General features: G+C 52.0%; 1 protein-coding gene across 9 annotated transcripts in view; it reads left to right on the top strand.

The window, feature by feature from the left end:
- Positions 1-26,591, top strand: part of LOC144606161 (rap1 GTPase-activating protein 2-like) — a 403,406-nt gene that overhangs the window by 375,367 nt on the left and 1,448 nt on the right. For 7 of the 9 annotated variants that reach the window (XM_078421969.1, XM_078421968.1, XM_078421964.1 and 4 more), the window contains 6 exons: positions 482-619; positions 3,453-3,550; positions 13,970-14,083; positions 16,945-17,068; positions 19,436-19,532; positions 23,320-23,396. In XM_078421969.1, coding sequence (XP_078278095.1) covers positions 482-619; positions 3,453-3,550; positions 13,970-14,083; positions 16,945-17,068; positions 19,436-19,532; positions 23,320-23,396 — 648 coding nt within the window. The remainder of the gene's footprint in view (positions 1-481; positions 620-3,452; positions 3,551-13,969; positions 14,084-16,944; positions 17,069-19,435; positions 19,533-23,319; positions 23,397-26,591) is intronic. The other 2 variants (XM_078421965.1, XM_078421972.1) reach the window with 2 other exon arrangements.

The following is a 26,591-nucleotide window of genomic DNA, read 5'->3' on the forward strand; positions in this document are numbered from 1 at the left end:
CAGAAGGCAGTGGAGGCCAATTCACTGGATGTTTTCAAGAGAGAGTTAGATATAGCTCTTAGGACTAACGGAATCAAGGGATATGGGGAGACGGCAGGAACGGGGTACTGATTTAGGATAATCAGCCATGATCATATTGAATGGCGGTGCTGGCTCAAAGGGGCCGAATGGCCGACTCCTGCACCTATTGTCTATGTTTCTATGTCCTTGGACGGAGTCAAGGGGGAAGGCATAGGGACAGGTGTTGCATCTCCTGCGGTTGCAGGGGAACGGGAGGGGGTGGGTTGGGTGGGAAGGGACGAGTTGGTTGGGTGGGGGTTGCGGAGGGAACGGTCTCTGCGGGAAGCGGGAAAGGGTGGAGATGGGAAGATGTGGGCGGTGGTGGGGTCCCGTCTTCAGGCCTGGGTTCTACGTGCTCTGCTTCTCGATGGCGTGGGACTGCCCGTGGGTGAGGCTGGTCTTTCTTCTCTTTGCCCGGCAGAGGGCGATCCGCGTGCGGAGCCACTCGATGGAGACGATGGTGACAAGCCACAAGAAGCAGCACAGTGGGGGTCTCCCCGGCAGCCAGAGCGGGGGCATCTCGCACAGCGCCATGGATATCATCAAGCACCCTCCTAATGTGAGTATGTCCCACTCACCTCTACGCCTCCCCTCCACACTGTCCAGGAGCAGAACTAGGCCACGCCGCCCGTCAAGGCCACTCCGCCATTCCATCGCGGCTGGTCTATCACTCCCTCCCAAACCCCGCTCTCCTGCCTTCTCCCCGTAACCCCTGACACACGCACTGATCAGGAGTCTGTCGCTCTCCGCCTCTCACCCGTTCACCTTGGTCCGACCTTGACCCGCTCCCTACACACAAAGGGGCAACTTACAGAGGGGCCGATTAACCTACAAACCCGCACGTCTTTGGGTCGTGGGAGGAAACCGCAGCACCCACAGGAAACCCACACGGTCGCATAAGTCCATAAGTTGCAGGAGCACAATAAGGCCATTCGGCCCATCAAGTTGTCTGGGGGACAATAATTGCTCTCTGTTGATTCACTTGCACAAAGTGGTTGCTGGCATCTCCTGATGTCCTCTTAAGACCAGAAGACACAGGAACAGAATTAGGCCATTCAGCCCATCAAGTCCACTCCGCCGTTCAATCATGGCTGATCTATCTCTCCCTCCGAACCCCATTCTCCTGCCTTCTCCCCATAACCCTTAACACCCATACTAATCTTTCTTTCTTTTCAAATCTTTTTATTAATTTTCTAAAAATAATAAACATAACAGTGATATTGATACATAGGGATCAGGATTACATTAACAACAAATGTAGCCTTAATATAAATCCAGATTCAAAATACATATAGGGTATAGACCTCCCAGTCTCTATGTAATTATAGATAAAAGGTTAAAAGGGAACTTATATATATATATTTCTAAAGATAAAAAGAAAAATATATATACATATATATATTTACCCCCCCCCCCCAAACTAAAATAATCAACAATCTATCTATCTCTGCCTTAAAAATATCAATTGACGGCCTCCACAGCCGTCTGTGGCAAAGAATTCCACAGATTCACCACCCTCTGGCTAAAGAAACTTCTCGTCTCCTTCCTAAAAGAACGTCCTTTATTTCTGAGGCTGTGACCTCTAGTCCGAGATTGTCCCACTAGTGGGAATCCTCTCCACATCCACTCTATCCAAGTCTTTCACAATTCACAATCAATGAGGTCCCCCCCTCATCCTTCTATACTCCAGCGAGTACAGGCCCAGTGCCAACAATGTTAACCCAATATGTTAACCCACTCATCCCTGGGATCATTCTCATAAAGCTAACCTCAGGACCCTCTCCAGCTGAACCACACAGGATAGAGTCACAGAGACATAGTCAAACAGCATGGAAACAGGCCTTTCGGCCTAACTTGCCCAAGCCGACCAAGATGCCCCATCTACGCTAGTCCCACCTGCCTGTGATATCCCCTCCTCCACCACCCTCTTCATTCATCCTCCTCCACTATCAGTGCTCGGTGACTACAGTGTGGCTCATACAGCACAGAAACAGGCCCTTCAGCCCAACTCATTCATGCTGACCAAGGTGCCCCAACTAAACTAGTCACATTTGGCCAATATCCTTCTTAATTTTTCTTATTCACGGATGTACAAATGTCTTTTAAACGCTGTTATAGTCCCTGCCTCAACTACCTCCCCTGGCAGTTCGTTCCATACACCCACCACCCTCTGTGGAAAGTGTTGCCCCTCAGGTTCCTATTTCACCTTAATCCTGTGCCCTCTGGTTCTTGATTCCCCTACTCTTTGTAAAAAGACTGTGATAATTGTACCTGCCTCAACTGCTCCCACTGGCAAATCATTTCCTATTCTCACCACCCAATGTGTGGAAACATTGCCCCTTAGATTAACTAACTCTCTCCCTTCTCACCTCAAGCCCAATGTCCTACGTGGTCACATGGAGCATGGAGTCGGGATGGAACCCGTGTCTCTGGCATTACATTGTGGGCCAAAAGGCCTGTTCCTGTGCTGTACTGGTCTAGGTTCTTGTATCTCCAAATTATTTTCTTCATGTGGCATCTGGCAGCATGCAAAATAAGGGGGCAGCCTCTTAAAAATGATCACTGGTTGATGTAGGCATAATGTCAGAGTACATTTTGTTCAGAATAGTGGTAATTTCCTCCCACAAAAAGAGTTCAATGAATTGTTTAGGATTATTATCAATAGTCTAATACAGTACGAGCAAATCTTTTTGTTTATTGAGAGAAACAGCACAGAAACAGGCCCTTCAGCCCATTGAGCCTGTGCCAACCAGCAATCCCTGCACACTAACACCATCCTACACACCAGGGCAAATTTACAATTATACCAAAACCAATTAACCTACAAACCAGTACATCTTTGGAGTGTGGGAGAAAATCAGAGATCCCGGCGAAACCCCACACAGGTCACAGGGAGAACATACAAGCTCCATACAGACAAACCCAGGTCTCTGGCACTATAAGGCAGCAACTCTACCGCTGCGCCACCGTGCCTCCCCGTACACTGCTCGACCCGCCAGGTGCTCTAACCCCTTGATGTGGATGATCAGTGTGTGACTGTGGTCTGGGACTATAAGGACATCTGTGGATGTTGCTGCTGTCCCAGCTCCCCGGCCCTCTGTTCCCCTTCCTTGCTCCCCCTTTCGTTTAGTTTACAGATAAAGCGCAGAAACAGGCTATCCCCGCACACTAGCACTGCCCTACACACACTCCGGACAATGTACACTCATACCAAGCCCCTCAACCCACAAACCTGCGCGTCTCTGGAGTGCGGGAGGAAACCGGAGGTCATGCAGGAAAGCCACGGGGGGAACGTACAAACTCCGTACAGACGGCACCCGGGGTGAGGATGGAACCCGGGTTTCTGGCACCGTGCCTCCCACAGTGTAACATGTCCCTTGTTCTCGTGGCAGCAAATCAAGCTTCTGAAGAGCCCGGTGAAACGGAGGTCGACCCTCTTCCTCCGCACCCACGGGAGCTCGGACGGCCAGCTGGACGGCAGACCCCGCTGGTGAGTGAAGCCCCTCCAACGCCTCTCATCTCCTCTACTTTAGTGTAGAGATACAGCGCAGACACAGGCCCTTCGGCCCACCGAGTCCGTGCCGACCAGCGATCCCCGCACACTAACACTATCCCACCATTTACCAAGCCAGTCAGCCAACAAACCTGTGCTTGAAGGGACTGCAGTCGCTGGTTTAAAGACACACAATGCTGGGGTATCTCAGCCGGTCGGGCAGCATCAGTGGAGAGAAGGAATGGGTGACGTTTCGGGTCTGAAGAAGGGTCTCGACCCGAATCATCGCCTCTCCAGAGATGCTGCCTGTCCCGCTGAGTTACTCCAGCATTTTGTGTCTATCTGTAGCCTACAATCCTGTTCAGAGTGCGGGAGGAAACCGAAGGTCTCGGAGGAAACCCAGGCAGGTGACGGGGAGAAGGTACTGCCCCATCTTGCTCAGTGGTTCAATGGTCCTTTAAGGTCACAATTGCACGGCGCAGTGAACTTCGTTTGCACGCCTACAAATTCGCAGTTGCTACAATATTGGCACTTACAATTTTTCAAAAAGGCGAGGGGACAAAGGCAGAAAAGAGTCTAAAGTGCGAAGACAGGTCCACGTGTTGGAAGACCCGGAGCACCCCCGATCCAAGTGACCCCAGTCGACGACCCTCTCCCGATGGTCACCCGGGGCGGCACGGTGGCGCAGCGGTAGAGTTTGCTGCCTCACAGCGCCAGAGTCCCGGGTTCAATCCTGACTACGGGTGCTGTCTGTACGGAGTTTGTACGTTCTCCCCGGTTTCCTCCCACACTCCAAAGACGTGCAGGTTTGTAGGGTGATTTAATTAAAATTAATTAAAATCGTTGAGAACATTAGCGACGCAGTGGCGCTGGTTTGCGACGGGCACGGTGATAGACGCCCCGCCCCACCCCACACATCTCTCTGTGTCCTCCACACAGCTGGCCAGCTCCTCTCTTGTCTCTACGTATGCGTCTTCCATCAGCATGGTCGTCAGCATGGTGGTGTTTCTGGGTGGCGGTGGCAAAGACCAGCGAGCCTCATCCTGTACATTCATCCAATTCACGGGATAATTTGCTTCTGTAAATTGTCCCTGGTGTGTTGGGATAGAACTAGTGTGTGGGTGACCGCTGGTCGGCACTATCTCGGTGGGCCGAAGGGTTTGTTTCCATGCTGTATCTCCAAACTAAAACTAAAGCATGGGATTGGAATTGAATGAACCCCATGGAGAACCTTTCTGGGCAGGTCAAACATAGTTGATTTTATCATCATCATATCATATCATATCATATATATATACAGCCGGAAACAGGCCTTTTCGGCCCACCAAGTCCGCGCCGCCCAGCGATCCCCGCACATTAACACTATCCTACACCCACTAGGGACAATTTTTACATTTACCCAGCCAATTAACCTACATACCTGTACGGTGGAGGCTGGCTCGATTTTATTATTTAAGAGTAAATTGGATAGGTATATGGATAGGAGGGGATTGGAGGGTTATGGTCTGAGTGCACGTAGATGAGACTAGGTCAGGGAGAATGGTCGGCGTGGACTGGTAGGGCCGGACAGGCCTGTTTCCATGCTGTAGTTGTTATATGTTATGTTATATGTCTTTAGGTCTACTTCACCTTCCATTGTGCCGATCACTTGAACATTCCTGAGTTTAACTGATCCACAGTTAGGGTTGCCAACTGCCGTGTTTTCCGGGACATCCCGCATTTTGGGCTAAGTACAGGACGGCCCTTGTCCCGTATTAGGCCCTGGGGCCGATGTAGGCCCGGGCACTGTAGGCTAACGGAGTGTGTTCGGGAAGCGGGGCCGAGTGTGTTCGCCAAACGGTGGTTGCATAGCAACCAGCCTCACGGCCCAGGCGGCCGCCGTCGGTGGAGCGGGAGCACGTGGCCGCTGGCTGGGTGAGGTCACGTGGGGTGCGGGGTGATGACATCACCTTTGGTCCCTTATTGGGGAGTTAGAAAGTTGGCAACCCTATCCACAGTTGATACCTGCTCCTTGTCCTGCTAAAGCCCTAACCTCTGAAATTAGTTTAGTTTAGTTCAGATTAGAGATGCATCGCTGAAACAGGACCTTTAGCCCCCCGAGTCTGAGTCGACCCGCGATCCTACACACTAGGAACAATTCGCAATTTTTATTGAAGCCAAATTAACCTACAAGCCTGTATGTCGTTGGGACGTGGGAGGAAACCGGAGCACCCGGAGAAAACCCACGCAGGTCACGGGGAGAAGGTACAAGCTCAGTACGGACAGCATCCGTAGTCAGGATGGAACGCGGGTCTCCGGCGCTGCATTCGCTGTAAGGCTGTTGTGACTACTTTGGGTCTTTGGCATTGCAAAGCTCCCACACTGAGCCTGAGAGAGGTAAAATGCAAATGTCACGCAGCCTTGAATCAGACTGACAGAAGGCCGAGGATAGACACAAAATGCTGGAGCAACTCAGGCAGCATCTCTGGTGAGAATTAATGGGTGCCTTCTCTGGCCGAGACCCTTCTTCAGACTGTCTGACGTTTGACTGCCTGACTATCTGTGCATTTGGTCTTTTGAAATTTCTTTCATCAATGCAACTGGAAAAAAGGAATAGGTAACGCTTTGGGTCGAAACCCTTCTCCAGACTGAGAGTCAGGGGAGAGTGAGGCATTAGAGATAGGGAAGTGTACGGCGTGAAAACAAGAGATCAAAGGGAACGAGATGAAGGAAAATGTAGAATGGTTCATTGTTAGCTGAAGGAAGGTTACAATGAGGCATGCAACCAGTAAAATGTAATCAGGAGGACAGTGAAACTAGTCGGAGAACCAGGATGGGGCGTTTAAGAGGCTTTTGGATGGGCACATGGATAGGCAGAGAATGGAGGGATATGGATGATGTGCAGGCAGATAAGAGCTGGTCTTGACATCATGTTCAACACAGACATGCCAGGATGAGATATCAAATACTAGAGGGCGCAGCTTTAAAGCAGGAGGGAGAAATTTGAAAGGAAATGTAGGGGTCAAGTTTCTTTTAACGCAGAAGTTGGTGGGGGCCTGGAATGTGTTGCTGAGGGTGGTGGTGGAGGCAGATACGATAGTGGCGTTTAAGAGACGTTTGGATAGACACATGGATATGCAGAGAATGGAGGGATATGGATCACGTGCAGGCAGATGAGAGTTGGTTTTGGCATCATGTTCAGCACAGGCATTGTGGGCCGAAGGGCCTGTTCCTGCGCTGTTTTGTTCCATGTGATTGCCGGACCAGATTCTTTGAAGACAGTCCCCTTGTGCTGATGATGGGTTTATTGTAAGGCAATAACCTGCCATTTGTTTCCTGCAAGGATTATTGGCCGAGGATGAGAGGCTGTTTAATAGCGAGGCCTTCATCAGGCTGGATGCCCGATAATGCTGAATGGGGCCTGATCCTGTGCTGTACGTAGGGTTGCCAACTGTCCCGTATTAGCCGGGACATCCCGTATTTTGGGCTAAATTGGTTTGTCCCGTACGGGACCGCCTTGTCCCGTATTAGGCCCACGGGCCGCTGTAGGCCGGAACAGTGTAGGCCCGGGGGCCGCTGTAGGCAGTGACGGCTAACGGAGTGTGTTCAGGCAGCGGGGCCGAGTGTGTTTGCCGAGTGCGTAGCTACCCGCCTCCCGGCCCGGGCGGCCGCCATTGCTGGAGCGGGAGCATGTGGCCGCTGGCTGGGTGAGGTCACGTGGGGCACGGGGCGGTGAAGTCACCTTGTCCCGTATTTGGGAGTGAGATAGTTGGCACCCCTAGCTGTACTGTTCTATGTACTTTGAAGATAAAACACTGCTCTTGAATGCTCCTGTTGGTTACGATCACCGCACTCAATAGGAGGTCAGTATCCCACTCCCAAATTATCCACAGCAAAGCTGGAGACTGTTGACCCTTGACCTCTGAGCCACATCGCAAAGCTTTACCTCAGGAAAGGATGTGGATGGAGAGGCTGCGGGTATCAGGCAGATAATTGGGAGCGGCACGGTGGCGCAGCGGCAGAGTTGATGCCTCACAGCGCCAGAGACCTGAGATCTTCGGTTTCCTCCCACACTCCAAAGTTATACAGGTTTGTAGGTTAATTGGCTTGGTAAATGTAAAAATTGTCCCTAGTGTGTGTAGGATAGTGTTAGTGTGCGGGGATCGCTGGGCGGCGCGGACCCGGTGGGCCGAAAGGGCCTGTTTCTGCGCTGTATCTCTAAACTAAACTAAACTAAACAAAGAGGCTACAATATGCAGGGTGGCCAGTACATGCCCACAATCTGGCGCAGCACGGTGGCACAGCGGTAGAGTTGCTGACTCACAGCGCCAGACACCCGGCTTCCATCCTGACCTCGGGTGCCGTCTGTATGGAGTTCGTACTTTCTCCCCGTGACCTGCGTGGGTTTTCTCCGGGTGCTCCGGTTTCCTCCCACACTCCAAAGACGTGCAGGTTTGCAGGCTAATTGGCTTGGTAGCACAGTAAATTATCCCTGGTGTGTGTGTGTAGGATAGTGCTAGTGTACAGTGATCGCTGGTCAGCGCGGACTTGGTGGGCTGAAGGGCCTGTTTCCGTGCTGTATTTCTAAACTAAACTAAACTCACCTTAAAGCTGTAGCCTCTAGTATTTGATTGTTCCACCCTGAGGAAAGGCTGTCTGTCAAACTGACTGTCGACACGAACTATGCCACTCATATTCTTATACACTTCTGACTTTCAAGTTGTTTTCTGGAAATGTTTGTGATGCATAGTTGATCAAGAAGGGACGAGAGGCCATCTGATAATAACTCCAGATGTCTGGCCAACGGGATGATATCGCGTGAGCCGAATCTTTCGGGCAGATCCATCTGGTCCTCGCAATTAAATAGTCAGCTGCTGTAAACAGTTATTTATATTCAGATCGTTCAGGCATTCAGCTTGATTAAGATGTGTTAAACAGCTCAGTTTGTGGTAACATCATTTGTTGACAGCACATTGCAGGTCACATACCTGATGAATCAAGGCACTCCAGGGTGGCACGGTGGCGCAGCGGTAGAGTTGCTGCCTCACAGCGCCAGAGACCTGTGTTCGATCCTGACTACGGGTTATAGATAATAGACAATAGACAATAGGTGCAGGAGTAGACCATTCAGCCCTTCGAGCCAGCACCGCCATTCAATGCGATCATGGCTGATCACTCTCAATCAGTACCCCGTTCCTGCCTTCTCCCCATACCCCCTCACTCCGCTATCCTTAAGAGCTCTATCCAGCTCTCTCTTGAAAGCATCCAACGAACTGGCCTCCACTGCCTTCTGAGGCAGAGAATTCCACACCTTCACCACTCTCTGACTGAAAAAGTTCTTCCTCATCTCCGTTCTAAATGGCCTACCCCTTATTCTTAAACTGTGGCCCCTTGTTCTGGACTCCCCCAACATTGGGAACATGTTTCCTGCCTCTAATGTGTCCAATCCCCTAATTATCTTATACGTTCTGTCTGTACAGAGCTTGTACGTTCTCCCCATGACCCACGTGGGTTTTCTCCGGGTGCTCCAGTTTCCTCCCACACTCCAAAGACGTGCGGGTTCATAGGCTAATTGGTTTGGTACCACAGTAAATTATCCCTGGTGTGTGTAGGAGGATAGTGCTAGTGTACAGGGATTGCTGTTCAGTGCGGACTTGGTGGGCCGAAGGGCCTGTTTCCGCGCTGTATCTCCAAACTGAACTAAACTAAACTAATTTCAGAGGTTGAGGCTCTAGCAGGACAAAGAACAGGTATCAACAGGGAACCCAGGAATGTTCAAGAGATCAGGACTAGTGCACCATGGAGAGGGAAGTGGACAATAGACAATAGGTGCAGGAGGAGGCCATTCGGCCCTTCGAGCCAGCACCGCCATTCAATGTGATCATGGCTGATCATTCTCAATCAGTACCCCGTTCCTGCCTTCTCCCCGTACCCCCTGACTCCGCTATCCTTAAGAGCTCTATCCAGCTCTCTCTCGAATGCATTCAGAGAATTGGCCTCCACTGCCTTCTGAGGCAGAGAATTCCACAGATTCACAACTCTCTGACTGAAAAAGTTTTTCTGCATCTCAGTTCTAAATGGCCTACCCCTTATTCTTAAACTGTGGCCCCTGGTTCTGGACTCCCCCAACATTGGGAACATGTTTCCTGCCTCTAACGTGTCCAACCCCTTAATAATCTTATAGGTTTCGATAAGATCCCCTCTCATCCTTCTAAATTCCATCTAAATTCCAGTGTATACAAGCCTATAGGACCTTTATACCCTGGAGCTAAAACCAACTGTGTTTGGCCGGCCTAGAGAGCAAAAAGCTTTTCACTGCAGCTTAGTCCACGTGATGTTAATAAACTAGTTAGGAGTCAGGTCAGGTGTGTCTTATTGTCATAGGTCCCGAAACAGAACAATTAACTTCTTACTTGCAGCAGCACGACAGAATATGTGAACACAGTACTCTGTAAAACCCATAATAAACAACGACAGAAAAGTTCCGTTTATATTTAAGAAACAAACAGACAAATAAATGAACAATTGTAATGCAAAACTAAACTAAGATGTGTGGGTTTGTAGGTTGATTGGCCTCTGTAAATTGCCCCTAATGTGTGGGGAGTGGATGAGAAAGTGGGATAACAAACAACCGGTTTGTTGTTACTTAAAGCGTTTGTCGGCACTGGGCCTGTACTTGCTGGCATTTAGAAGGATGAGGGGGGACCTCATTGAAACTTACCAAATAGTGAAAGGCTTGGATTGAATGGATGTGGAGAGGATGTTTCCACTAGTGGGAGAGCCTACCACTAGAGGTCACAGCCTCAGAATTAAAGGACGTTCCTTTCCATAGTTGACGAGGAGGAATTTCTTTATTCAGAGGGTGGTGAATCTGTGGAATTCTTTGCCACAGAAGGCTGTGGAGGCCAAGTCAGTGGGTATTTTTAAGGCAGAGATACATAGATTCTTGATTAGTACGAATGCCAAGGGTTGTGGGGAGAAGGCAGGAGAATGGGGTTAGAATGGGTTGTTTTGTCCAGAATGCTGAAGGTTGTGGGGAGACCTGATAGAAGTATATACCGTTATGAGAGGCATAGATAAGGTAGACATTCAGAACCTTTTTCCCAGGATGGAGATATCACATACTGTAGCTTTATGGTGAAAGGGGCAAATTTTAAAGGAGACTAGGCCAAGTGGACCCGTTGGGCCCAAACCTCTCCTGCATTGGTGCAGCACCCTCTCCTCCCCCCCTCCTTTCCCCCCTCCCCTCCCCTCCCTCTCCTCCCCTCCCTTCCCCCTCCCCCATCCCCGTAATCCCTCCCCTTCACCCCTTCCCCTCCCCCCACTTCCCCTCCCCCCACTCCATCCCCCTCAACCCCCCTTATCCTCCTGCTCCCTACCCCCCTCCCCTCCCTCCCCCCTCCGTCCCTAGGAGATAGATTTAAACTTTAAAATGTGAATAACTTTAAAAATATAACACCAATTTCAATGAAACTTCTTCCATTAGCACCAAAGGGACGACGGTGAGTAAGGTGGGCCTAAAATTGTCGCGCTATCGTGTACCGTTTTGGCTGTAGTTCAGGAACAAACAAACAAACAAATGATAGTTTTAGTATATAGATGTGGGGGGAATGTTTTTTTTACGCAGAGGGTGGTGGGTGCCTGCAACGCTGCCGGGGATGGTGGACAGTGGCTTTTAATAGACCTTTGGATCGGTTCATGGATATGCAGGGAATGGTGGGATATGGATCATGTGCAGGCAGATGAGAGTTGGTCTTGGCATCATGTTGGGCACAGACATTGTGGGCAGAAGGGCCTGTTCCTGTGCTGGGCTGTTCTATGTTTTATGTTATCACCGGACTAGACTCTTCAAAGACAGACCCCCCCGTGCAGATGAAGGGTTTATTTTCCAGCGATTTACATTCATGACCTGCCATTTGTTTCCGTCAGATGGAACATTGGCACCAACCGGCCTGTTTAACTTAATCAGGCTGGATGCCCAATCATGCCGAATATAAATAACTGATTAGGGCAGCAGACTGTTTAATAGAGATGAGCAGATGTGTCTGTGTGGCAGATGTACCTGCTGATGCATAGGTCAACATTAAATCTCTCAGCCTTACAAATCCCTGCCACATCCTCCTCCCACCCCCCAGCACCAGTTTAACAATAAAGAGGAGGCCATTTAGAACGGAGACGAGGAGAAACTTTTTCACCCAGAGAGTTGTGAATCTGTGGAATCCTCTGCCTCAGATGGTAGCAGAGGCCAATTCTCTGAATGTTTTCTAGAGAGAGTTAGATAGAGCTCTGAGGGCTAATGGAAACAAGGGGTACGGGGAGAAGGCAGGAACGGGGTACTGATTGTGGATGATCAGCCATGATCACGGTGAATGGCGGTGCTGGCTCGAAGGGCCAAATGGCCTACTCCTGCACCTATTGTTTACTGTCTATTGTCTGCCATACCTCCTTTTGTGGTTCACCCCTCTTGTCCTGACCTCTCACCCATTCCCATATCTAACTGGTCCACAATAATAAAGTCATAGAGTCATATAAAATAGAAACAGGCTCTTGGGCCCAACTTGCCCACACCAGCACCACCCACACTAGTCCGGCCTGCCCGTGCTTGGCCCATATCCCTCTGAACCATTCCTATCCACGTACCTGTCTAAATGTCTTTTAAATAGTATAAGAAAATAACTGCAGATGCTGGTACAAATCGATTTATTCACAAAATGCTGGAGTAACTCAGCAGGTCAGGCAGCATCTTGGGAGAGAAGGAATGGGTGACGTTTCGGGTCGAGACCCTTCTTCAGACTGATGTCGGGGGTGGGACAAAATGTCTTTTAAATGCTGTTATAGTCCCTGCTTCAACTACCTCGTCTGGCTGCTGGCTCCACGCACCCACCAGCCAAGTTAAACCAGTTGATTCCAGTAACTTTCCCACCTTCCAAGTTAAACTCACTGACATGTAATTATTTGCTTTGCTCTTCAAGTACCATGGGACGGCTGGGTGGCACAGCGGGGGGAGCTGCCCACTGCCTTGCAGCACCAGGGACTCGGGCTCCATGAGGCAGCAGCTCTACCCGCTGCGCCACAGTGACGCCCAGTATCTGCCTTCTTCTCGTCCTGGCCTCGTGAACCTGACCAAATATAACAGTTGATGTCCAGCCCCTCCACCTACCCATGACTGAACCACCCTAAAAACCCTCAGCCTCTCTATCTTCATTCAATATCTGTTCATCTGGTCAGTTTTGTAATTTGCTGCTTCTAGAAATTTCCACAGTCCGGTGTGAAACGCCCTGGGACAGTTTACTGTGTCTAAGTTGCTATATAAATGCAAATTGTCGGTGCACAGCATCTGCAGAGAACATGGATGGGCTACGTTTCGGAGGGTTGAAATGTCATCCTGCCTCGTATCGTCACCAATCCGTGTCCTCCAGAGATGTTTCCTGACCCGCTGAGTTGCTCCAGCACTTGGTGTCTTAAAAGGGATTTATAAAACATGCTGTAACAGAATCTCTCTGAGGTTGAGGGGAATAGATAGGGCCGGTGCACAGAACCCTTTACCCAGAGTAGGGGAACCAAGAACCAGAGAATGGCACGGTGGCGCAGCGGTAGAGTTGCTGCCTCACAGCGCCAGAGACCCGGGTTCCATCCCGACTACAGGTGCTGTCTGTACGGAGTTTGTACGTTCTCCCCGTTACCTGCGTGGGCTTTCTCCGGGTGCTCCGGTTTCCTCCCACACTCCAAAGACGTACAGGTTTGTAGGTTAATTTAGTTTAGTTTAGAGATACAGCGCGTAAACAGGCCCTTCGGCCCACCGGGTCCGCGTCGACCAGCGATCCCCGCACATTAACACTATCCTACACACACTAGGGACAATTTTTACATTTACCAAGCCAATTAACCTACAAACCTGCACATCTTTGGAGTGTGGGAGGAAACCGAAGATCTCGGAAAAAACCCACGCAGGTCACGGGGAGAACGTACAAACTCCGTACAGACAAGCGCCCATAGTCGGGATGGAACCCGGGTCTCCGGCGCAGCATTCGCTGTAAGGCAGCAACTCTACCGCTGCGCCACCGTGCCACCACAATTGGCTCGGTATGAATGTAAATTGTTCCAAGTGCGTGTCGGATAGTGTTAGTGTGTGGGGATCCCGGGCGGCCTGGATGCGGTGGGCCGAAGGGCCTGTTTCCACGCTGCATCTCTAAACTAAATAAACGACACTAAGCCAAGGACGTGTGAGGTTCCTACACTAAGAGAAACTACACTAAGCCAAGGACGGTGAGAGGCTTGCTGTGACTTGATGGAGGTGAAATATTTACAGAGACATATTGACGGGGTCAAGGCCACTTGGAGTTGGGGCGACTCCAGGAGAACTCACAGCCCCCCATTATTGTAGACCCCCGATCTCCCTCGCTGACACTGACGTTGGTTTCCATTCTTCCTTTGCAGTGAGAGTCTGTCGAGCTTGTCCAAGACTCCAGAGAGCGGCCAGATATCGCCGGACATCAAGTGGGAAACATCGTCCAACCCCAGCTCGCCGGAGATGGGCCCCAACAAGGAGAGGTTCGTTCACGGGAGTCGAGTTGGACAGCGCGGTGGCGCAGCGGTAGAGTTACTGCCCCGCTGCGCCAGGCACCCCGGTTCCATCCTGACTACGGGTGCTGTCTGCATGGAGTTTGTACGCTCGCCCCGTGACCAAGTGGGTTTCTTTTCCGGGTGCTCCGGGTGCTCCAAAGGCGTGCAGGTTTGTAGATTAATTGGCTTCCGTTAAATGTAAATTAGCCCTTGTGTGTAGGATAGTGTTCGTGTGCGGGGATCGCTGGTCGGTGCGGACTCGGTGGGCAAAGGGCCCGTTTGCGTACTGTATCTCTAAAGGCCTAAAGTGTAGAGTCAAGATGTACCAGATAGGAAGAATGAATTAGTGTAGCTTTACAGGCACATTAGGCACAGCAACGACAAACATGAGGAGGAATTTCTTTAGTCAGATGCCGGTGAAACTGTGGAATTCATCGCCACAGGCAGCCAAGTCAATGGATATTTTCAAAGTGGAGATTGATAGGTTCTTGTTCAGTAAGTGTGTCAGACCAGCATCTGCAGTTGCTTGCTACACACTCTGTACTGTTCTATGTTCTTGTACCTAGCGGCAACAGTCAACACTGTGATCTCCACCGTCTATGAGTCCAAATAGAGTGGATGTGCCATCACGGGGTGAATGTTGTATTTACCTGAGTCGAATAGTGAACAGTGAAAGGCCTGGATAGAGTGGATGTGGTGAGGATGTTTCCACTAGTGGGAGAGTCTAGGACCAGAGGTCACAGCCTCAGAATTAAAGGACGTTCCTTTGGGAAGAAAATGAGATGGAATTTCTTTAGTCAGAGGGTGGTGAATCTGTGGAATCCATTGCCACAGGCAGCTGTGGAGGCCGAGCTAATGGATATTTTTAAAGCAGAGATAGGATTAGTTTAGTTTGGAGATGCAGCATGGAAAAAGGCCCTTCGGCCCACCGAGTCCGTGCCAAACCAGCGATCCCCGCATATTAATACTACCCTATACACACGAGGGACCATTTTACATTTATACCAAGCCAATTAACCTGCAAGACCTGTACATCTTTGGAGTATGGGAGGAAACCGAAGATCTCGGAGAAAGCCCATGGAGGGAACGTGCAAACTCCATACAGACAGCACCCGTAGTCAGGATCGAACCCGGGTCTCTGGCGCTGTAAGCGCTGTAAGGCAATAACTCTACTGCTGCGCCACCGTGCCGCCCTTTTAAGAACATTTGGACAGGTAAATGGATGGGAAAAGTTTCTCGGGATATGGGCCAAATGCAGGCAGGTGGGACGAGATGGGGCATCATGGGGGGCAGGGCCGAAGGGTCTGTTTCCACACTGTGTGGCTCTACCATATAATATTCAGTGACATACCAAATCTCCGCAGCCAAGCAGGCGACACATTCTAGTTGCAAAAATACACGGCTCTCTCTTTATTCTTAATTGTGTATTCTACTCCATCCTCAGTGGCATTTGTCATGCCAGGTCGCCTGGACAAGTCTTTGCTCGTGAAATGTTCCCACTGAGAGGCCATCTTCCCCAACCATCTGAATCAACCACCACGAACCATGGACGAGCCATCTGCTGAGTTTCAGCCTGGTTCTATTGATCCATCCCCGTCTACAAGTTGCCTGGATGGGTCAGTGTTTATGAGCCAATGCCCGTTGCCCCCAGAGGAGGTGGAGGCGGTGATGTTTTGCGTTTCATGAAGTGCTGCCTCCCGTCCGCTGAAGATGTTGCCCCCAAAGAGCTGGGGGGAGGAGTTGCAATGGTCAGAGAATCACCACACAGCTTGTTAACAGGCCCTTCGGCCCAGCTCGCCACTGCCGACCAAGATACCCCATCTGAGCAAGTCCCATTTGGCCCCATTTGGTCCATGTCCCTCTGAACCTGCCCTGTCCATTTATCTGTCCAAGAGTCTTTGAAATACTGTTGTAGATTCATGGAGTCGTAGAGTGTGGAGACAGGCCGTTTGGCCCACCTTGCCCACACCGACCAACATGCCCCATCTACAGCAGTCCCTCCTGCCTGCGTTTGGCCCATATCCCGCTAAACCTGTCCGACACATGTACCTGTTTAATGTTCCTTAAACATTGTGATAGCACATGCCTCAACTACCTCCTCTGGCAGCTCGTTCCATACGCCCACCACACGAACATCAACAAGGGACAGATTGATGGCAGCTCGTTCCATACACCCACCACCCTCTGAGTGAAAAAGTTGCCCCTCTAGATTCCCATACCCTGGGTTAAAATTGCATTCCACCCTATCTATTCCATCTGTGATTTATACACATCTACAGGATCATTCCTCAGCCTCCTGTGCTGTGTGGAATAAAATCCTTGCCTGTCCAACCTCCATTTAGTTCAGCAGCTCGAGTCTGTTCTCTCTTTTTCTCTGTCTTTCTATTTCTCTTTCTTTCTCCCTCTCCCTATCTGCCACTTTCACTCTCTCCCTCTCCCTCTCCCTCTCCCTCTCCCCCTCCCCCTCCCCCTCTCCCTCTCCCTCTCCCTCTCCCTCTCCCTCTCCCTCTCCCTCTCCCTCTCCCTCTCCCTCTCCCTCTCCCTCTCCCTCTCCCTCTCCCTCTCCCTCTCCCTCTCCCTCTCCCTCTCCCTCTCCCTCTCCCTCTCCCTTTCTCTCTCTCCTCCTTTCCTCCCATCCTCTTCCCCTCCCTCTCCCCCTCCCCCTCCCCCTCCCCCTCCCCCTCCCCCTCTCCCTCTCTCTCTCCCCCTCTCTCTCCTCCTTTCCTCCCATCCTCTTCCCCTCCCTCTCCTCCCCCTCTCTCCCACTCCCCCCCGATCTCTCGGGCTGAGCCCCTGACCCAGAGCTGCCCCCCCCCCGGCAGGCTCTCACGCTCCTCTCCGTCCCACAGCAGGGCCTACATCAAGCTGCGCGAAAATGGCCGGGGCAACATCTCACGCTCCTCCTCCAGCACCAGCAGCTTCAGCAGCACGGCCGGCGAGAGTGAGGCCATGGACGAGTACGACACCAGCGCCGTGAGTACTGCCGGCTGGGATGGGATGGGATGCGATGGGATGGGATGGGAGGGGATGGGATGGGAGGGGAGGGGATGGGATGGGATGGGATGGGATTGGATGGACTGGGATGGGATGGGCTAGGATGGGATGGGATGGACTGGGTTGGGATGGGCGAGGATGGGATGGGTTGGGATGGATGGGTTGGGATGGGTTGGGATGGGATGGGCGAGGATGGGATGGGATTGGATGGGCTGGGATGGGATGGGATGGGATGGGATGGACTGGGATAGGATGGGATGGGATGGACTGGGATGGAATTGGATGGACTGGGATGGACTGGGCTGGGATAGGTTGGAATGGGATGGGTTAGGATGGGATGGGATGACCAGGGATTGGATGGGGTGGGCTGGGATGGGATGGACTGTGATAGGCTAGGCTTGGATGGGATGACTAGGGGTGAGAAGGGGTAGGGTGAGAGGGAATGGGATGATTGGATTGGATGAGATGGGATGAGCAGGGATGGCGTGGGATGTTAAGATGGGATAGGATGGGATGACTAGGGATTAGACGAGATAGGATGGAATGGCTATGGGTGGGATGGGATGGGAATACCAGGAATGGTTTGCAGATGGGATGGGATGGGATGGGATAGCGTGGGGTTGGATGATCAGGGATGGGGTTCGAGTGGAATGACCAGGGTTGAGAGGGGGTGAGATGGACTGGGTTGCTATGGGATGGGCAGAACTGGGATGGGATGACCAGGGGTGGGATGTGAGAATGGGCTGAGTTGGACTAGGCTGGGCCGGGTTGGGATGGGACGGGCTGGGGTGGGATGGGTTGGGGTGGGGTGGGGTGGGATGGGTTGGGATGGGACGGGTTAGGCTGGGCTGGGCCGGGTAGAGACGGGATGGGTTGGGATGGGCTGGGCTGGGCTGTGCCGGGTTGAGATGGGGTGGGATGGGTTGGGATGGGACGGGCTGGGCTGGGCTGGGCTGGGCTGGGCCGGGTTGGGTTGGGATGGGATGGGATAGGGTGGGCTGGGCCGGGTTGGGATGGGATGGGATGGGATGGGATGGGATGGGATGGGATGGGATGGGGTGGGCTGGGCTGGGCCGGGATGGGATGGGATGGGCTGGGCTGGCACAGAGGTGGCACTAAGCTCCACCGCGGCCACATCAACACAAACACCTCCACCGGATGATTCCAAGGCTTGATCCATCGGCCATCACTCAAAGATCAGGATGATTGTCCTCCTGGTGGGTCGTCTCAGTGTCTGATACGTGACATCTTCTAACAAGGACCACCACGCGGTCCTTGGCATCGACAAGCCTAGGTCCCACCTGGTTTGAGGGGGGCACAGTGACGCAGCTGGTAGAGCCACTGCCTCACAGTGCTAGCAACCTGGGTCAGATCCTCAGGTGCTGTCTGTGTGTGGAGTTTGCACGTTCTCCCTGGGACCGCGTGGGTTTCCTCCAGGTGCTCCGCTTTCCCCCCACATCCCAAAGGTGTGTGGAGTATGTAGGTTCATTGGCCCTCTGCAGAGTGTAGCGGGTGGATGGGAAAGTGGGATAACATGGGGAAAAGTGTGAACCGGTGATGGATGGTTGGCACAGACTCGGTGGGCCGAAGGGCCTGTTTCCATGCGGTGCCTTTCGATCTTTCAATCAATCAACTCATTCACTTCTACATGGTCAGCACGGACATTGTGGGCCGAAGGGCCTGTTGCTGTGCTGTACTGTTCTATGATAGACACAAAGTGTTTGGAGTAACTCAAGGGGTCAAGCAGCATCTCTGGTTAAAATAAATAGATGATGTTTCGTCCAGAGACTCTTATTCTGACTGGAGAAGGAATAGGTGACGTTTCTGGTCAAGGCCCTTCTTCAGACTAAATTGTTACCCATTCCTTGTCTCCAGAGATGCTGCCTGACCCGCTGAGTTGCTCCAGCATTTTGGTGTCTATCTTCGGTGAATGGGTCGAACAGTGAACAGTGAAAGGCCTGAATAGAGTGGATGTGGAGAGGATGTTTCCACTAGTGGGAGAGTCTAGAGGGCGCAGCCTCAGAATTAAAGGACGTTCCATTAGGAAGGAGATGAGGTGGAATTTCTTTAGTCAGAGGGTGGTGAATCTGTGGAATTCATTGCCACAGACGGCAGTGGAGGCCAAGTCAGTGGATATATTTAAGGCTGAGATAGATAAATTCTCGATTAATACGGGCGTCAGGGGTTCTAGAGAGAAGGCAGGAGAATGGGGTTAGGAGGTAGAGATACATCAGTAATGATTGAATGGCAGAGTAGACTTGATGGGCCAAATGGCCTAATTCTGCTCTTATCACGTATGGCCTGAACGTGAACTTGTGAGTGCTAACGGTTCCTCTGTCGCTCCAGGGTGGCCAGCCATCTCCTTTCCGACAGGATGTCTTTGTCCACAGCAGTGAAATCCAGAACAACTCGGGTCAAGTCTGCTCGTGCAAGAGTCCCACAGGTCAGTACCCTGCCCATCGCACCGTCACTCCTTGCACTGCCTTAGCACTTTCTCACTCCCAAATAAGAGACAAAAGGTGACGTCGCCGCCCACACCCCACATGACCTCACCCAGCCAGGGCCACGTGCTTCCGCTCCACCAATGGTGGCCGCCCGTGCGGGTTGCTATGCAACCTCCGTCAGTCGGCGCCCGGGCTTCCGGGCCTACACTGTCCGGGCCCACAGCGGCCCTCGGGCCTACAGTGTCCGGTCTGGGCCTACAGTGTCCGGGCCTACAGTTCCCCCCGGGTCTACAGTGTCCAGGCCTGCAGTGTCCGGGCCTACAGTGTCCGGGCCTACAGTGTCCGGGCCTACAGTGTCCGGGCCTACAGCGCACCCCGGGCCTACAGTGTCAGGGCCTAGAGTGTCCGGGCCTAGAGTGTCCGGGCCTACAGTGTCCGGGCCTACAGTATCCGGGCCTACAGTGTCCGGGCCTACAGTGTCCGGGCCTACAGCGCCGCCAGGGCCTAATACGGGACAAGGATGGTCCCGTACAACAAACCAATTTAGCCCAATATACGGGATGTCCCGGCTAATACAAGACAGTTGGCAACCCTCGACTATGCTGCCTCTCAAGACTATTCTGTGCTATTCACTTTGACACCGTCCACCCTCACACTATGTTTAACTCTTTCTTTTACATAACATCATAAGTGATAGGAACAGAATTAGGCCATGCAGCTCATCAAGTCTACTCCGCCATTCAATCATGTCTGATCTATCTTTCTCTCTCAACCCCATTCTCCCTGCCTTCTCCCCATAACCCCTGACACCCATACTAATCAAGAATCTATCTATTTCTGCCTTAAAAAATATCAACTGACTTGGCCTCCACAGCCTTCTGTGGCAATGAATCCCACAGGTTCACCACCCTCTGACTGAAGAAATCCCTCCTCGTCTCCTTCCTAAAGGAACGTCCACAGGACGCATCTTTGTGACTACATCCATTATCTTGTCTTTGCTGTTCAGAAAAGGTTCAGAGGAGGAAACATATCAAAGGCCTTGCCGAAGCCCAGATAGACCTCGGCTACGGCTTTGCCCTCATCAACCTTGTTCTACGTTCTACAAGTGTGCGACTCGTCAGAGACGTGGAACAAGGTTGATGAGGGCAAGGCCGTAGACGTTGTCTATCTGGGCTTCGGCAAGGCCTTTGATGTTTCGGCACGGTAGGCTGCTCTGGAAGGTTAGATGGCATGGGTTCCAGGGAGAGCTAGCTGGCCAGATAGAGAATTGGCTTCATGGAAGAGAGCAGAGGATGATGGTGGAAGGTTATTTTTCAGGTCTGTGGTTAGAGGTGTGCCTCGGGTATCGGTGCTGGGCCCATTGCTGTTTGTGGTTTACATCAGCCATTTGGATGCCAATGGTTGATATAAACCACAAGGCAGATGGCACTAAAATGGGTGGTATCGTAAATGGCGAAGACGGTCATCAAAAAATCATAGCAGGATCTTGACCAGTTGGGCAAGTGGAGCGAGGAATGGTTCATGGAGTTTAATACGGATCAGTGCGGGGTGTGACATTTTGGGACGTCAAACTAGGGCAGGACCTACACAGCGAATGGTCAGGCTCTGGAGAGTGTTGAGCGAGCAGAGGGATCTACGAGTGCAGGTACACAGTTCCTTGAAAGTGGTGGATAGGGGAGAGGGAAACTAGCGGCATGAAAAGGTACAAAGGGCAAACGAATGAAGAAGCTTTTGGTACGTTGTCCTTCACCAGCCAGGGTATAGGGTATAGGAGTCGGGATGTTATGTTACAGATGTACAATATGTTAGAGAGGCGGCATTTGGAGTGCTGTGTTCAGTTTTGGTCACCCTGATAAAGGAAAGATGTTGATGAGTTGGAAAGAGTGCGGAGGAGATTTACGAGGATGTTGTCTAGACTTGAGGGCCTGAGCTACTGGGAAAGGTTGGGTAGCTGAGGACCTCATTCCTTGAAGCGCAGGAAGATGAGGGGGTGATCTTATAGAGATGTATACGATAGTGAGGGGAATAGTTGAGGTGAATGCCAATGTCTAATATGTTTTACCCAGAGTAGGGGAATCAAGAACCAGGGGACTTAAGGAGAGAGGAGAAAGATTTAATAGGAACCCAAGGGTCAACTTTTTCACACAGTGTGGTAGGTGGTAAGTTTCCAGAGGAGGTAGTTGAGGCAGGCACTATTACAACATTTAAAAGACATTTGGACAGATTGGACAAAGGTTTAGACTGGGGGATGGGGGCCAAATGCAGGGTGGTGGAACTAGTGTAGGTGGGGTATTTTGGTCTGCCTGGGCAAGTTGGGCTAAAGGGCCTGTTTCCGTGCTGCATGACTCTATAACAGTACAGCACGGGAACAGGCCCTTCGGCCCACAATGTCTGTGCCTAACATGATGCCAAGACAAACTCTTATCTGCCTGCATGTAACCCATATCCCTCCATCCCCTGCATATCCATATGCCTATCCAAAAGTCTCTTAAACGCCACTATCGTATCTGCCATCACTAGGGTTGCCAACTGTTCCGTATTATCCGGGATATCCCGTAATTTGGGCTAAATTGGTTTGTCCCGTACAGGACCGCCCTTGTCCCATATTAGGCCCGGGGGGCGCTGTAGGCCCGGATGTTGTAGACCCGGACGCTGTAAGCCCAGACAGTGTAGGCCCGGACAGTGTAGGCCCGGGCGCTGTAAGCCCGGACAGTGTAGGCCCGGATGGTGTAGGCCCAGACGGTGTAGGCCCGGACAGTGTAGGCCCAGACAGTGTAGGCCCGGACAGTGTAGGCCCGGACAGTGTAGGCCCGGACAGTGTAGGTTCGGACAGTGTAGGCCCAGACAGTGTAGGTTCGGACAGTGTAGGCCCGGAGGCCTGGGCGCTGCCTAACGAAGGTTGGGTAGCAACCCGCCTCCCGGCCGCTCGCTGGGTGAGGTCACGTGGGGCGCGGGGCGGTGACCTTGTCCCTTCTTTGGGAGTGAGATAGTTGGCACCCCTAGCCTCCACCACCACCCCCGGCAGCTCGTTCCAGGCACCCACCACCCTCTGTGTAAAATACTTTCCCCGCACATCTCCTCTAACCTTTTCCCACTCACCTTAAACGCCTTTCCCAACTTCTGTACTCAGTCCCCAGACTGATGATGGACAATGTACCAACTGTCTTCTTGACCACCCTATCTATCTATCTTTCTGTGATGCCACTTTGAAGGAGCTAGGGACCTGCACTCCTAGATCCCTCTGCTCTATAATACTCCCAGGGCCCTGTTATTCACTGTGAAGGTCTTTATATGCCCTGTATTCATGACTTCTGCCTGGGAAGGCCAGGGGCAGCTGATAGTGAGTTATTCTTCACAAAATGCATTCCTTCTGACATGGTTTAGTTTTTAATTTAGTTTAGTTTAGTTTAGAGATACAGCACGGAAACAGGCCCTTCGTCCCACTGAGTCCGTGCTGACCATCAGATTCCCACACATTAACACTACTCTACTCACACCAAAGACAATTTGCAATTTTACCAAGCCAATCAACCTACAAACCAGTCTGTCTTTGGGACGTGGGAGGAAACCGGAGCACCCGAAGAAAACCCACGCGGGTCACGGGGAGAAGGTACAAACTCGGTACAGACAGTACCCGTAGTCAGGATGGAACCCGGGTCTCTGGTGATGTAAGGCAGCAACTCCACTGTGCCAACCCTAGTTTTGTAGCCACAACGTTACCATCACTGTGAGTTCTTTCTTTCTGTGTATTTACATATTTTGAGTTCTTTCTCCTTTCTTTCACAGACTCAACAAAGTGTAAAACCTCTCCTAGAACTTCTTTGAAATTCCGATTTGAGAAACTCCATCAGAGCTCAAACCCAGTGAGTGTGGGACAGTGGTATTGGTTTATAGTTTGGTATTGTTATCAGCACCACATACAGCTCCACCACTGATTCTCCGGCACCCTTGGTTCCAGAGCCGGGCCGGATTATCCGTGTTGCCGGACCCACAGAGGTCATGGCCTCCGAGAGGAGTCCGACGGTACCGGAACGTTCCGCCTAGGCCACCGAGGGGCCGAGACACCGGCCCGCAAAGTCAGCCTCGGACGTTGGCAATGGGAACGGATCTGCCAGCTCCAGCTGGGCTGGAGTTCCAGAGACCCGGCCGCAGGGGGGCAGATTCAACCCGGCGATTGGCCCCCTCACCCGGCCTAGGGGCCATATCTTTGGGGGGATTTGGGGGGAGGATTTTAGGGGGGTTCTCTTAATTTAGTCAGGATTAAAGGAGGAGCCGGACTACCATTGCCGGAAAATCGGTGGTGGACGTGTAACGTGCTGTCCAGTCAAATCATACTAGACATGAGTTCAATCAAACCATGGACAAGTACAACAGTTAGCGGCGAGGATACCGGCCTCCCAACCCTTCCGAATTTGGCCGAATGTTTCCGCTTTCTTATTTCATTTCCGCCATTCTGATTTCGCCTCACATTTGTCCACAAAACGCATGCCTCACCGCTCGCCCCGCCCCACCGCTCACCTCACCTCTGGCCTCGCCGTTCGCCCCGCCCCACCACTCACCTCACCTCTGGCCTCACCGCTGGCCCGGCCTGACCACTAGCCTCGCCTCACCTCGCCGCTGGCCCGGCCTCGTCACTAGCCTCGCCTCACCTCGCCGCTGGCCCGGCCTGACCACTAGCCTCACGTCACCTCGCCGCTGGCCCAGCCTCGCCACTAGCCTCGCGTCACCTCGCCGCTGGCCCGGCCTCGCCACTAGCCTCACGTCACCTCGCCCCTGGCCCAGCCTCGCCACTAGCCTCGCGTCACCTCACCACTAGCCTCGCGTCACCTCGCTGCTGGCCCGGCCTCGCCGTGGAGCGTGAGGCCCGTTGATGTTGAGAGGGGATGGTGGGGGGGGGGGGGGTGGGTGCGGGGGAGGGGGGACAGTGGTGTGGGAGGAATGAGTGGGGGTCGGCAGGGTGGTGGGGATGGGGAGAGCGGGGGTGGGGGGGAGTAGGGTTGGGGGGGACATGGACCGTTGTGATTTGCTGTTGAAGACCACTGGAGCAAGTATGTCAAGAAGTTGAAACGAATGATGTCTTGGTTATGGGGTATCACCTACAGGGAGAGGGTGGACAGACTTGGATTGCTTTCTCTGGTTGAGGGTAGACGTGGTGAAATGAGAAGTATAGATAGGGTGTAGATAAACCATGAGAGGTGTAGACAGTCAGAACCAGGATGGCAATAGCAAATACTAGACAACGTAGCTTTAAGATGAGAGGGGCAAAGTTTAAATGAGATGTGCAGAGGCGTGTTTAATGCAGAGACGTAGGTGCCAGGAACGTGTTGGTGGTGTTAAAGCCCACACGCACTCTGAAATAACAAACACCGCCAGACACTGATGCACAAAGTAAAGACACAACTTCATTACGCTAATCAAGTCAAGTCAATTTTATTTGTATAGCACATTTAAAAACAACCCACGTTGACCAAAGTGCTGTACATCAGTTCAGGTACTAAGAATGAACACACAATGGCACACAAACATAACAGCACATACATAAACAGTTCACAGCGCCCCCTCAGAGGGCCTCAAACGCCAGGGAGTAGAAATAGGTTTTGAGCCTGGACTTAAAGTCGATGGAGGGAGCAGTTGTGATGGGGAGAGGGATGCTGTTCCACAGTCTAGGAGCTGCAACCGCTAGTGGGAGAGTCACTGTGAGTATGGTCACATACTTGCCCCTCCTCACGGCGGGCCCACTCAATTACTCTGTGCACCGGCTATATATTTGCACACGAGTAGACACGGGTCCAGCTAATCGCACAATCAGCACATTTCTGCACCGGTTCTTATTGTCCAGAACAGACGTTGTTCTCTGCAGCACTACTTGGTATCGGCTCTTTCTCCTTCAGTCACAACACCTTGTGCAATTATGCAAAACAACCTGTTATACTTTAGCTAGCCATTCTAAGTAAGTAAAGCAGGCTCACCACACGCAACATGCAATGTGTACACATGAACTCAAACCCCCATTCTCCTCTACAGTGGTGGAGGCAGATACAATGGTAGCATTTCAGAGGGTTTAGGTTAGGCGTATGGATATGCTGGGAGTGGAGGGATATAGACCATATGCAGGCAGATATGGCTGGTCTTGGCATAGGCACAGACGTTGTGTGCGAAGGGGCCTGTCCTGTGCTGTTCTGTGTTTTATGAGGGTGAATGAAGGGCAGGTGGTGTTGAGTAGGTGATGATTGGCAAATTGTGTGTACATAAAACCCCTGGATAATGGACTGCCAAAAGGATCATCAGCCGGAGATTCATTTATTCGATGCTCCAACACCATTATGTTGTAGATAAGGTCCACAACAGAAGAAGGAAGATGTGATGCTCTGTTCCCAGCAGAAAAATCCTTTTCACCCAGAGAGTTGTGAATTTGTGGAATTCTCTGCCACAGAGGGCAGTGGGGGCCAATTCACTGGATGAATTTAAAAGAGAGAGACGTAGAGCTCTAGGGGCTAGCAGAATCAAGGGATATGGGGAGAAGGCAGGCACAGGTTACTGATTGTGGATGATCAGCCATGATCACAATGAATGGCGGTGCTGGCTCGAAGGGCCAAATGGCCTCCTCCTGCACCTATTTTCTCTGTTTCTGTGCTGTTTCTCTAAACTCAACTAATTGGGTAAAACCTTCTCGTCTCTCCTTGTGTCGAGCCGTCACTGAGGGGAGGGGAGTCACTGAGGGGAGGGGAGCGCAGTCACTGAGGGGAGCGCAGTCACTGAGGGGAGGGCAGTCACTGAGGGGAGGGGAGCAGTCACTGAGGGGAGGGCCGTCACTGAGGGGAGGGCAGTCACTGAGGGGAGGGGAGCGCCGTCACTGAGGGGAGGGCCGTCACTGAGGGGAGGGCAGTCACTGAGGGCAGCAGTCACTGAGGGGAGGGCTGCAGTCACTGAGGGGAGCAGTCACTGAGGGGAGGGCAGCAGTCACTGAGGGGAGGGCAGCAGTCACTGGGGGCAGCAGTCACTGAGGGGAGGGCAGCAGTCACTGAGGGGAGGGCAGCAGTCACTGGGGGCAGCAGTCA

Source organism: Rhinoraja longicauda, chromosome 26 (genome assembly GCF_053455715.1).
Source record: "Rhinoraja longicauda isolate Sanriku21f chromosome 26, sRhiLon1.1, whole genome shotgun sequence".
In the NCBI taxonomy this organism is placed as follows: domain Eukaryota; kingdom Metazoa; phylum Chordata; class Chondrichthyes; order Rajiformes; family Arhynchobatidae; genus Rhinoraja; species Rhinoraja longicauda.